Raw genomic sequence first — 13,616 nt, forward strand, 5'->3', positions numbered from 1 at the left:
CAAAGTTGACAAGCCACTGCTGGACAATGTCAGGCAATATTTTCTGTGTAAAAAACTATGGCTTTCAACTATGGCTCTTAGTCACTGCCTAGAAATCAAGTGTAGAATAGACTCATAGCAGCTAAAAGCATTGATCCAGAGAAGACAGAGATTTCTCTGGTAATCTATTTGTTTTGCTAGATTATTTTGTTTTCCTTTGTGTCAGCCTGTGTCAATCATTTATTTCCCCAGGTCAGAAGGAACTGAGGAACTGAGATTTTCATGTCCTGTTGCTAATACAGAATGCAGTATCCCTCGGACAAGCTGTTGCTAATACAGAATGCAGTATCCCAGGGACAAGCTGTTGCTAATACAGAATGCAGTATCCCTGGGACAAGCTGGCTATTTTAGCAGTAAGAAAATCAGCAGAGAAGTTTGTTATTCTAGAAAAATCCTGAAGGCAGCTGAAGCATGCTGAATATTACAACACATGGTATGTTAGAAGAAGCTGGCTAAGTGGTTGACTACTGTCTTTGGGTAAAGGACCCAAGCTGAGCCTAGCTCTATTTCACTAAAATTTTATTCTTGTTTTGTTTTTGTTGTATCTATATAGCATTTTTTCAAATTATGACCATGTCTAATTTCTTACTGTGAGCAGGTTACTTCTCTCAATTTCCTCCTTCCTAGAGAGTTACAAACACTTTTTTTTGACATTTGCTTGGCATTTTTCTTGCTTTGTGCACAATATGTGCATGAAGGAGAAATGACTAAAAAAAAAAAAAAAAGAGTAAAAGTATTGAGGCAAAGTATTAATGAATTTTCTTTGTGCTACCTCATTGAATTCAACAGTTATATATTTATATTTTTAAAAATATTTGTTTTTAGGAAGCATCATGTGTGTATGAAGAAAGAATTAATTTAGTATTAACTAAGTCTTTTCAGCTTCCTTTATATCTGTCAGATGCAGACCTGACTGCTGTGATGTGTGTGCACATAGTAAATCAGTGACCCTACCAGTGACCGCTTGAAATGACAGTGGTTCCACCTTGTTTATCTCAAGGTTTCTTTCTCATCTTATGTGAAAGGATTTTATCATTTCTGGTAATTTGAAAAAAAGTTTCTCTTTCCATTTTACTCTCTTTTATCATGTAACTTTCAAAATCACTTTTTTTTCAAATCTTTAATGCTGTTTTTATCTACTTTACCACAAGTATTTACATATTTACTTCACAGATAGGGAATTTTTATTTGGTGAAAAGCACTGAATTGTTAAACAGTTTAGGTTGGAAAGGGCCCTTAAAGATCATATAATCATTTAATTACTAAGGTAGACTTCTAAGATCCAATCGTCTGAGTCCAACCGTCGACCCATCAGCACTATGCCCACTAACCACGTCCCTAAAATCACCCGTTCAAGCTCGAGCTGCTGTTCCAAGCGACTCGGTATTGCTCTGAACAGCCCCGTCCCCCCTCTCTGCGGCAGAGGTGCTGGAAAACGGGTGCAGCGTCCTCAAGTCACTCCGCCGCGTTAGAAGGCAGCTCGACGAGCTCGTCCCACAGCCGACCGTGAAAGCGAAGCGGCGAGGCCGCCCGGTGCCGAGCACTGCAGCAGCGGCCACCCTCGGCAGGCGGCCCCGGAGCCCCGCGGCTGCGGGAGACTCTGCTGTACCGGAGAGCGGCGGGAGGGGGACGGGGAGCAGCGGCCCTGCGGGGAGGGGCGGGGTGGGCACCGGGGGCCGGGCGGGGTAGACGGAGCCCTATCCATGCAGCGGGCGAGCGGGGTTCTGAGAGCCGTCCGCTGGTCCCGCTGCGGGAAGGGGCGGGTTGCTCAGCAGAGGTGCCGCCTTCCCGAGCCGCTACTCTCGGTGGGCTGTGCCCTCTTGTCTCCTCGGGAAGCGAGGGGCAGAGTGGGAAAGGGTGGTGAAAGATGCTGTGGCTGCCTATCGCCTTCCAGTTGGTGCTGGTGCTGTGCAGCCAGGGCGCTGAAAGGTGCCCGTCAGCCTTCTGCGAGTGCTCCGACTGGGATGACTACAAAATTACTTGCAGGGACATCCACTTCATTCCCAGCCTTCCAGAGGACACTCAGACCCTGTGAGTAAGCTGTGGTGAGTTAGGAGAGGACGAGCTTGTCGCAAATATTCTTATTTTGCAAGCATGAGATGCTCTGAGTAAATGCTCTGTGAGAGGTGTCAAGTGGGAAAGTGCTGTAACTCACCTGGGCAGTGAAACACAGTGGGAAACAGCAGTGAAGAGAATCTGTGTGTGCCTGGCAGACCTAAGAAAAGTGCCCCTCAAGCCTTACAGATCTGTTAAAAGGTTCTTGATTGCTGGACTTCAACAGTTTTGGGTATGAGATGGCCGGACTGTGTGTGAGCAAAGAGGGGAAGACTGAATTTTGTATATCCCATGTATGGAGGAGGAGAAAGGGTAGATCAAACAGTTTTACAAAGCAAAAAGAATGGGACTTGTATGTACCATCTTGCAAACAGTTTTCTGTAAGCTTCTGAGCACTTTCAGCATCTTTGTCAAAGCCTGACAAAAGGAATCCATGGGAGCCAGTAATCCCAAAATACTGATTGGAAAATAGAGTACTTCAGAAATACAGAAGTGTGGAGCATGTAATACTGCAGCGATTTTGGGACTTGCAAAAGTAATAGACATTTTAGAGCAATTCCGGTACCCAGCAGTAGTGTTTAGTTCTATTCCTGTTACCTGAAGGTATCACATCTGGATTCCTTCTAACAGTCCAAAGAATGTCATGTGCCCTGTCAGCTCTTTATCTGTTTATGGGACAGAAACTATGGGGAAATGGAAATGGCAGAAGTCATCTTTAGCAAAGCAGCTGAATGACTGTCTGTCTTTTACTTTATAAGTCACAAAAAGTTTCTAGTCTCCAAAAGGAAGTTCATTTATTAGCAAATTACTTTCCAAAGAAATAAATAAACTCTAACTCATTTAACTGTAAGATAAAACCATTAGAAGTAGATTATTTTACATCTTGATAAAGACTCTTGGGACTTATTTTAAAATATGAGCCATTAATGTATTTGAAGGTATTTGAATGGGCTTATCAAGATTTTTAACACCTAACACTAAAGGTATAGCAAATTAATCACTTATCTGAAAAGACAGAGAATAACTGATTTGTGATGTTTACATTGCTTATGTATGACTTTTTGGATTTTGTTTGTTTGTTTTGTTTTGTTGTGTTTTGTTGAGTTGTTGCTGTTTGGTGTCTTTTTTTTTTTTTTTTTTTTTTCTCCTTTCTGGATAGTACAATGCAATTATGCAAGTATTGCAATTGATAAAATCTTAGATTAAATACTTTTTATGTCAGCCATTATACTTTCATATATATGGTTTATTTATCTTCAACATGCAGTAAAGTTACTGTATGTAACATACAGTAAGTTCCCTGAAATTTCTACCATGACAAGGTAGAAAATAAAGCAGCTTCAGTTTACAGGAGAAATATGCTTTCGCATAGGCTTTTAAAATAGTTGATAGTAACAATGAGGTCACATAATGGAATTGGATGCTTTCTCTGGAAATGCTGGTTTGAGGACTGAGAAGTACCTCTCTGTACACAGCTTCAGTGGGCTGTTGCAGTTCTAGGGATATAATCACCAGTTTAAACACTAAGGAATGCTAAGATCATATGCTACTGTTTAAAAACAAAATAAAACAAGAACACAGTGAAAATCTTATTTCCATGAAAAGAAAAACAATTCTGCTAATGACAATTGTAATTTTATGGTGCGTAGTAGAAAAGTTAGAACATGGAATGTTCTGATTTGAAAATAGATAAGAAAATTCTCCAAGAATATAAGGAAAACACAGCTCTTTTCAAAGAAAAAGTGGCCTTTGTAGTTTTCTCTCTGGATCAAGTGTGTATATTTTCTCTCTATTATCTGAGTAGCAGAAGTCTGATGTATATTCTGTTGTCTCTTGAAGTAACTTTGCTTGTGTGTGTGTGAAATCTCAAGACAGCTTATTTTAAAATTTTCTTATGTGGCTATTCAGTTTTGTAGAATTTGTAAAGCTGGGAGGCTGTAGTGAATCTAGGAATGCTTTGCCAGTTATTGAGACGATAACTCTTTTCAGTGTGCGGGATCTTGAAACTCCAATTAAAGTTTCATTCCAATTATTCAGTTGGGGCTGCTCTCATTTCTCGGTCCTACTTTAGGTGAGTGGTGTAAGCTGTTTTTGTTTTTAAACAAGTCGTGCTTATAAGAAATTACAAAAATTGTATATTTCCAAATTCAGCTGGTGAAAAACTGTTGAGAACTTCAGCCAGGAAAGAGTGTTGGTTTTAAAATAATTTTAATTTATTTGTCTAAATATAGTTGATGTGGTTGCTTATCCAGAGTGGCTTTATGCACAGATGATATTTTTCTTGGAGTTGCTTTTTTTTTTTCTGTACAAGATTTCAAGATTTTACTCTTTCCCCTTTTCTTTCCTTTTTATCTGTCTGTGTAGTATAGACAGACCTTGCTTCATTGGTTGATGTTGAGGATTATATATCCATACCATGCTATTGTAGGAAAGCAGGTCTAAGCTACATTGAAATATTCTGCTAAATAATATGATATTAGGTATCAGTACTTCCGTGGTAGCTGTATTTTCACATCTCTGCACAGCTGGCAGCTGGCCTTGTCTGGCCTCATATTACCCCTTTCTGACTCTCATTTTCTTCCACCTATGTCCATTCTTGGCTCTATTCCTTCTTTACACCATGGCAGGATGTATACAGTAATGACAAGATCCCTGTCCCAACCTCACAGCTGGCAGTGCTTTTCTCTTTCACTAGCACAGTTCTAGGGCAGAGCACTTATTGTTAGTATCACCTCTTTTCTGGTTCAGGTTGCTCCTAGTTCCTTCTCTGATTTTTCTAGTAAGGCACATGTAGATATCCTACAGTCATGATGAACAAGATGCCATAAATTCATGCCATTTTCATATCCTGTTATTTCTCCTTGATAGTCTACCACCAGCAATGACAGGTAGCTGAAAAGAGAAATCTTACTATTCCCCCTGACAGAGCCTAATTGCCCTTAAAGTAGGAATTACACAGATCAATTATAGGGAGATTGAATCCTATAGTTCACTGTTTGATTTTTTTTTTTTATTTCCTATTTAATATGCTAGGAGGCATAGATTTTAAAGCCAAGAGAATGCTTTTGGTCATTGGTTCTGGCATTCTTCATGAGAAAGATCATAAAACATCCCAGTAGCTACAGATAATTAAAGCTCTTGCTCCTTTGTTTGTTTGCTTCTTTGTTCAGAAAAATCATCTACTGATTTTAAAATAATATTAACAATAGTCACATTCAACTCTTGACAAATTGTTCAAATGTTTGAGAATCCATGATTTTTTCTATTTTGGCTACTGTTGTTTGGCACACAGAATTGCACTTAGGTATTGAATTTTTCACTTTCAATTGCTACTCTTGAGGTGCCAACCTCTCCGTATTGACTCCAAGAAACTCAGGCTTCTAATTTTGATGCTCTGAGCTGCACATAAGGACAGTGCCAGAACTACCCTAGGGAAACTACTTGGAATAAATTGTTTGTCTCAGAAGATGAAATCTGTGTATCTTTGTGCCACTAGACATTCTGCATTCTTCATCACAAAAAAAAAAAAAAACAAGGAAAGAAAGAAAAAAAAGGATTATTTGTATTTGGTTTCAGTAGAAATTCAAGTAGTTCTGAAGTAACTCCCTGTGTAATTTTTTTCTAAGAGTCCTCTAGTAAATTGTAATAGTATTATAATTGACTTTTTTACATTTTTCTATGTGTTCATAATGTTTGTCGTATGTTAAAAAAAAAAAAAAGAAAGTGGGCTTCAGAGATCTTTCTGAATTTTCAAGTGTTTCTGGTCATTTAGAAATGCCTCTAAGATCTTTTAGGCTTGTTTCATTTCCGTACGTATGATCTCAGCACAGAGGTTTTCTTCATCTCACAAAGCCAGATGTCACTTTTTAGTTCGTATAGAACTGCAGGAAAATCCTTAAATGACGTTTGAAATATAATTATTAACTAAAGCATGCTGTTCTGTAATCTTTACTTAGCTGGTTAGATTCCAATCCTTATTCCCAAATAAACCTACAGTGATTTCATTAAAACTGGTCTTTACTGGAAATACAGCTTACTCTATCTAATTTTTAATTCATATGTCTGAAAAGAAAATGAAATGAACAAGAAAAAAGCTGAAAAATAAAAGCTGTAGCATATGCAAATGGTGAGAAGTAGGGCTAGCTAGAAAAGAAAACATAATTTTTGGTGGAGAAGATGAATATTTTCTCTTTCTGTGAATCTGTACCGAAAAGGTAATGCTGTAGCTCAGAGTTGTGATTTTCCAGTCAATATGGATGTACTTGTTCAAAACTGTATCAGGAACAAAAATCTTTTTCTGAACTACACAGATTTCAAAATTGTCATCAGGATTGTCTCAGCCTCAGCTGCATTGATGGAGCCATGGGCAGGTATGACAAAATATTGCAATGGAGACAGATATCTGAAGATATCCTCGAATAATATTTTCTTTGTAATTGTCTTTACCCATAAAGAAGAAATAAAATTATTTCCTGTTTTAGCCTTTGTTCACTCTCTTGCTGTCACAGAAACTTCCACTTTTCCCAGATTGCATCTTTTCTGATGGAGGAAGGAAAAGGAATTACACCATTGCAGAGGGTTCTGCAGGAACATTATATTTTGTATAGTTTGCATTACCATGCAAACTCCCTAATTAAATATATAAAGATACAACTGCGTATTTAACATGGAGTCTTCTGATACATGGAGTCTTTTGATAATGTTTTGGTAAATATTTCCTTTCTGATAAACAGGTCTGACTTGAAAGTAGTTTATTTCTTCATTCCTGAGAGAAATTGTGTGTCTTAGAACATAACAATTTTAGAATTATTTTACAATGGTATAGGAATGACATTATGAGCCTACTCTTTTATTACCTTTTAAAGGTCATGGTGAGCAAGGGAAGTTCATGATGTCTGAAAAAGGCAAACATCATGCATATATTCCATTAAGACTAACAGGAGGATGCGGGGAAGCAAAACTGATGACTCGTATATATGTATTTACTCTTGAACATCCTTTTTCAGGTGTTATATATGATACATCTTCAGTTAGGATCTATACAGTGGCAAAACAATTATATCTGTTTTGTTCCTTACTTCTATCTTAATAATCCCCAACATTCATTTTGCCTTTTTGACCTTTGCTGAGCAGCTGGCAGCAATTATAGGCACTTAGAGGTCCTCTAATTAGAAACAATGGTAGTCAGCAATTACAGTCTGTTCTTCTAGAAGATAAACCTCATTTGAGGTTTTCTGAAATTTCACATTCCCATTTGAACTTTTTTTAAGGCCGTTAATAGGCTCTCAACTTGATACTTTAGAAATGCATTTGGAGTGCGTCCTCTGTCCTGTGCAGCCAGAGTGAGGCAGGGGGCCCTTTTGAGCAGTGGGCTGCAGAGGGGCAGACAGTGCCAGGTAGAGCCGCTCCAGAGCTAGCCAGAATAAATCATCCTGGTCTTTACAAAGCATTTGGGTGTGAGCTGACCAATAAAAAGCTTTCTGAACAGATGTTACTAAGTTTATGCCAGGACTTTTAGGAAACCATTATTCAGTCTTTATGTTTAAGGATCTCATTATCCATTAGAAAAAATAGCTTAGACTTCCTATGCTATGACACAACCTTTCTTATTGATTGCCATTCAAAACATCAGTCTTCATTAAATGGGGATATACTAAAGCTAGTTGTTGTATGTTTTGTTACATTTGTTTTCATTTTAAAACAAACTCAAAAGAATTCTGTAAAAGTAATCATTGATGCTCTCTTTAGATCCGCGCAGATCACACACTGCCTTGAGATCAAGAGAGAACTAGTACAATTTTAGCATATGTCAGCAGCTCATTATCCATGTTGAAATTTAAATTGCAACAAATTCACTTTAGGTGCTATCGCTGTGCTTACTTCAGTCAGGAGCATTGGATTTTCCAGAATCCCAAATATTATTGCTTCTCATTGTCTTGGTTAAGGTACTAGGGCCCTGGAAAGACTGCAGAATCCTTAGTAGAATAAAATCTACTGGCATAAAGTGGGATTTTTACATATATGAACATTTTTATTTCTTAAGAAAAATAAGATATTTTTTGTACTCTTTAAAATGTTGGGTACAAATTAAAAGACACATAAATGTAGCTGACAATTAGAAGTCTCCAACTTAATTTGTTAGGGCTTTTTTCGTTATTCTTCTATGTAAATCCTGTAAATATTGAGGATGTGTGAGGGCTGAGTCCAGAACACAAAAACACATGTTTAAAGTTAAGATTTTGAGGAACTGAAATTGTACGCTGTACTTCTCATTCCTGTTTTGGTAAATCAGCACTTGACAGTAGCCCGTCTGCAGTACTTGTGAAATTATTCCATTATAGGCATTTAGATTTCTTTATAACATTTCCTGAAATGATCCTGTTTTCAAAACATAATCACTTCTTTTTTAAAGACTCTGTTTAGATTCTGTAAATGCATGTTATGGTATATACCAAACATTTATTGATTTTGCAAATACATAAAACATCTGTACGAGTCAGATTTGTGAAAAGTTCCTTTCTCAACTGATACCAACAGAAAACATACTATTCTTAGCTGTTAGCAAAATACTATGTAAACGTCTCCAAAATAGTTAGAGAATTTTTTCTAATCTTTAAGCTTTTTCTTTCCTTTTAGGTTTATATCAATAAACTGATCCTCAGTCCAGGAGAAAGCTGTTGTGTGTTTCTGAAGAGGAGTGGGTTGGAAATAAAATGTTAAAAGAAAACAGTGAAATGAAAACTGACTGCAGCAGCAATTCAAGATTCAGTGAACTGTAACACTTACAGAATCAAACTGTTAAACATCTGAAATATTTTCTGGAGTTAGAGTTTTCAAGCTGAGGTGTAAAAACCTATTGAGATGATCACAACTAATTTTCATTTTAGACAAAGAAAAGACAAAAATTAGTTTCCACTGCCAAATTACCCTTGTCTTTTGTAATCATGTGAAGCACAGTCATTTAAATAAGCCTCTTCTTAACATCTACAAAATAATCATTTGTAATCTCTCTGCTTTTGTGTTAAGCAAACTACATATATAATTAAAGCATACTGAGATAATGATTATTTCTACTCAGAATAGGAATGGTTCTTTTTTTTTGCACTTGAACGGTTCCTAGCACTGGCTGTGGTTCCATGTCATTACAAAGGAAGTCAGAATGATGCAAGGAAATATAAGAAATGAGGGGTGGGTAGGGGTGGGGGGGTGGGGGAATGTATTTATTTTAAGTCTAGACTATTCTAGTTTTTCTTGTCACCTGCTCTCACTCATTCCTATTCTTCATTTGGTGGTTGAGATGTGTTGCAAAGCAGTACATAATTTGAAAACAATTTCAAGAACCCTGAGATCATGTTTTGTTTATACTTATTCTTGTCAAGTGCAAAGTTACTATGTTTACTTACTTCCATTAAGGTGGTTAGATTACAGAATGCTGTGCCTTTTAAAGAAAAATACGTAGCCAAATTTAATAACGTGAATGAGATTTGAAAGAAAATTTTAAAAGTACAGATATATGTAAAATGCAGTATTTTGGAAGCATGTTATGTTGTACCAGGTGCATAAAATTATTTAAATGAGAACCTGGAAGACAACTGATATTTTAATGAATTTGGTGTGTTTAACGATATTTGGTAAAGAAGTAATCAATTACTTTAAGAAAGCTCGTGTCTGGCTTATTTCAGAAATAGTTAAATACTTTTACACATGAAAACAGCTTAGTGTTATTCAAAAAATAAACAATTTCAACTAAAACATTCTGTTTTCAAAAAAAGTAGAGTTTTAAAGAAGTACATACAGAATATCCAGGTACTGCAAAAGGTTAAGCAAAAATCTTGTGAGAAATACAGCCAGTGAATAAACTCCATGTCTTTGTTGTGTTTTATATTCATACGGGATATCCCATCATGTGCTTAACTTGACTTCTTCTTTCTTTATTTGATGCAAAACAGCAGTTATATACTGGGTTTATAAGTACCTGGTGTACCATGGAGTTCATTGACAATTTCCTTTGAGTAATATTACATGATATCATAAACTGAAATAAGCTGATAATTTCAAAGTTGACTCCAGTTTTGATCAGAACTCATTTTATGAATATGTTTGTAGGCTTGGAAAAAACTTCCTCTGCAAAATAAGATTATTTTTAGAAGTCTGGAGGTTTTTTTACCTTAATATTTTCCATATTGATACATTGTATTTTCAACTTACTGTCTGTTTAACTTTGCTTTGAATAAGGAGAAAAGACTTAAAATGTCTTCAAAATGAGTACAGTTGATTGACCATCTTAGTGTCTATACATAAAGGCAAACACAAGGGCCTTACAAAGACCTTAGAACTGGGCAGTGCAGTTGTGCATGATTTTTGTAATGACCAGTTTCAATCTGGCATAAATTAAAGTGCAACTAGTCATCATTAGTCACCATTTATAATCTCATTTATATCCCATTTATATTTTCCTTTAAGTTCTTCAAATTTTATTAGCTTTTACTGGTTGATATGTATGTATATGGAAGCATTATTTTCACTATGTTATCTTCACTTCATCTTACTATGAAGGAATAATTATAATTTACATCTCGTCCAGCCACCATTATGTAGCACTGAAAAGCACACAAAACAAAACATTAAGCAATTATATAGTTTCCTGTTTATTTGTTTTCTTCATATTTTAGAAGTTTTTTCCTCAGTTAACATCCTTCTTTAGATTTCTCTATGAATGCAGTTCGTCACAGAATTCTTCCTTACCACTTTTTAGGGTAGTTTCAGTATCTCAACTGGAACTCAATCTCTGTCTTGTAGATATTTATATCACATTATTTTTTCAGCACTGACAGTTCTGAAGTCTATTGAATTTCATTTTGTTTGCTGGCAAGTAACATTTAGCAGAGTCAGCACTTCTTGTGAAGTCTTCATTTTTCACTTATATCCAGCAAGAAACAATCAGTGATCACAAACAGAGCAAGAACAAGTTCAGTAATTATTGACTGGTATTTTCTGCTTGCTAAATATTATTAAGTAAGAAACCTGAAATCAATTCTTATCTCTCTGACAGCACCCCCATGCACCTTAGTGTATAGGAAGAGGATATGTAAGTTATAAGAAATTATTTTTCACACAGAATACTAAGCAAACTCTGACCACTTCTGTTCTGGATGGCTCTAGCATTTCTTCAATTTTTTTAGGGTGGTGTCAGTTTTGACATACAGTTTATGACATTCCTATGGACTTCTGCTTAAGTGTGGGAAAGCAGATATGCAGTCCTCTACCGAATTCCTGAGTGGTTTCCTACTTCTAGCATTACTTTGCTTTGAGTCTTTTTGACAGTTCTACCACATCATACGTAATACTAGGGTTAGACACTAGGTGGTAATCGTCTTCTGGTCAGCTAAGTGCATTTCATGTTGTGACTTGCCTTTTCATCATTGTTTTTGCTCCACTGGAAGACTACTATTAATTTATTTCAGAATAATAAAAAGAAATATCGTTAAAATGAATTGGTAAAATTGTTAGAATGAAGAAAATATGAATTGTTAAAAATGAATCGTTAAAATCAAGCAAATATGCATAAGTCTGAATTCTTCACAGTCCTTGAACTCGCATTCCTATTAGTCAGAAGCAGGGCTGTTCCTGTGCAGGTACAAAATATTTTAAAGTCTATATGCTTTACAAACCAAAACAACAAGAAAATAAACAAACAAATGAACAAAAAAACTCATCAAATGATTTCTTTTTTTTTTCTCACTGAGAAGTAACTAGGTTAACTGTGGGAAACAATTTTTGCTGAAGATTGTTTTGGAACGTCAAAGGAATCAAAGAGGGAGGTGTTTCAGTCATTAGTTGGATATTTGAAGCACTTGATTTTTGACTAAGAAACTGCATTCTAGGCTGGCAGATGTTTTGTACAGAAGAAAGCAAAAACACAACGTTCTGAACAACTAGTCTAATGTCTTTCTTATGAGTTTTGTTCAGGTTTCATTTTCTTAATAGATGCAATGCAAAGCCATTCAGGAACATGCGGAATAAACTTAGCTGCAAATATCAAAGAGAAAGAAAATTTTAAAACTTCAAATAGATTAGAAATCAGAGACCTGTGAAAAGAAGAAATGCAAATTAATGCCATCACATAAAACTTAAAATGTTTTACTGAAATATTTTATTGCTGTTTTAAAAACAACTCATTTAATAAAAATGTGATTTGTTTGTTTCTGCAACTTTTCAAATCTTGATAGCATATTTATAATGAAAATGACCTCAGACTTTTGATTCTTCTTTTTGAAAGATTTTATGGAATATGAACTGAAGCCTTTTTCCAGATTTATTATTTACTGAAGCTTTCAAGCTGAATGAGAAAATAAAAATAGAAATAAATGGAAGTTCGCAAGTGTGTCATCTTTTCTTTAATATAAAAAGGATATTAAATGTGCCATTAAATATGTAATTTATTACTTTTACTGTTTTTTTCTCACATGGAAAAGTAAAGTGTATTTTCCTGCTGAAGTTTTTTCATTTATTCTTAAAAAAAAAAAAAAAAAAAAGCTTACTTTCTTAGTGAAGGCTGTAGATTATATTGGATACTGGACTCACTTGCTAAACTGCAAATTAAAATATGCATGTTTAAAGAAAATTTCTAATGCATGCAAGACAGGAAGAATCATAGACAATTAATATAATGAATTCTCAACTATTTATCATCTGCTCACACTGTATGTTAAGACTGGAGCTGGTGTCAGAAGTTGGAAGGCTGGGGAGCTGGAAGCCCTGACCTGCCTTCCTTTTCTAGCTCTGGGCTTTAAATTCCAAACTGTCTGGTCATTTCACCTTGAGGATTGTATTAGCACAGCAGGGTAAGCTTGTGATCATCATTTTATGCAGTTAGATTGGGCTAAAAACTAAACTAAAGCTATTATATATAATTGCTGTCATTTTTGATCCAACACAGACTGCTCTAGTTGAGAGTTTTCTCAGCCTCTCCTCTTTTCAGTCTTGGAATAACTACCAATCTCACAGCTTTCTATGTACCATAGTTAGTGTTACTCCTCCAGTAATAATCCACAGATTCATAGCTAGGAAACACTAGGGACTAACTGTTTTTCTGCAAATTTTTAAACTGTTTTAGGAGGTGGATTACAATTTGCTTTAATGTATCAGTGCACAGGTTCTTCAGCAAGAACTGGGGCTGTACACAAAGGCTGGCTTAAAAATTTGCACCTAACTCTAGGGCCATTGCACTGACTCCATTTCTTGGTTTGCATAAGCATTGACTGTAAACTGTCTGCTATCTGTTAACTCTGCAAGTAGGTGAAGAATTGCAGCTAGGTAACACCAACTACTTGGACACTATGTGCTCTATATGCTATTATTTAGCAAATCATTTATGTAGTAGGTACATTGCATAACTAGTGCTCTTTTAGATTTGTTGACATTCTCTGAAACTATTTCACTTCACAACCAAATTATTGTCATGAAGTGTGCTATTTTTGATCTTCATCAGCCTAAGATTTCTTTCTCTTAATACTTAGTTG

The 13,616-nt window shown here is 35.8% G+C and overlaps 1 protein-coding gene across 2 annotated transcripts in view; it reads left to right on the top strand.

Annotated features, from left to right (window-relative positions):
• Positions 1-339: 339 nt before the first annotated feature.
• TSHR (thyroid stimulating hormone receptor) overlaps positions 340-13,616 on the top strand; it is a 50,265-nt gene continuing 36,988 nt past the window's right edge. The window contains exon 1 of one of the 2 annotated variants that reach the window (XM_090141472.1): positions 340-472. Coding sequence is in view for 1 of the 2 variants with exons in the window: in XM_090141471.1 (XP_089997597.1) it covers positions 1,907-2,070 (164 nt within the window). In the remaining variant the exon portion in view is untranslated. Of the gene's footprint in view, positions 473-1,806; positions 2,071-13,616 lie in introns of those variants that run through there. The other variant, XM_090141471.1, reaches the window with a different exon arrangement.

The sequence above is a fragment of the Phasianus colchicus genome, chromosome 5 (assembly GCF_987193195.1).
Source record: "Phasianus colchicus chromosome 5, bPhaCol1.hap1.1, whole genome shotgun sequence".
Taxonomy (NCBI): Eukaryota; Metazoa; Chordata; class Aves; order Galliformes; family Phasianidae; genus Phasianus; species Phasianus colchicus.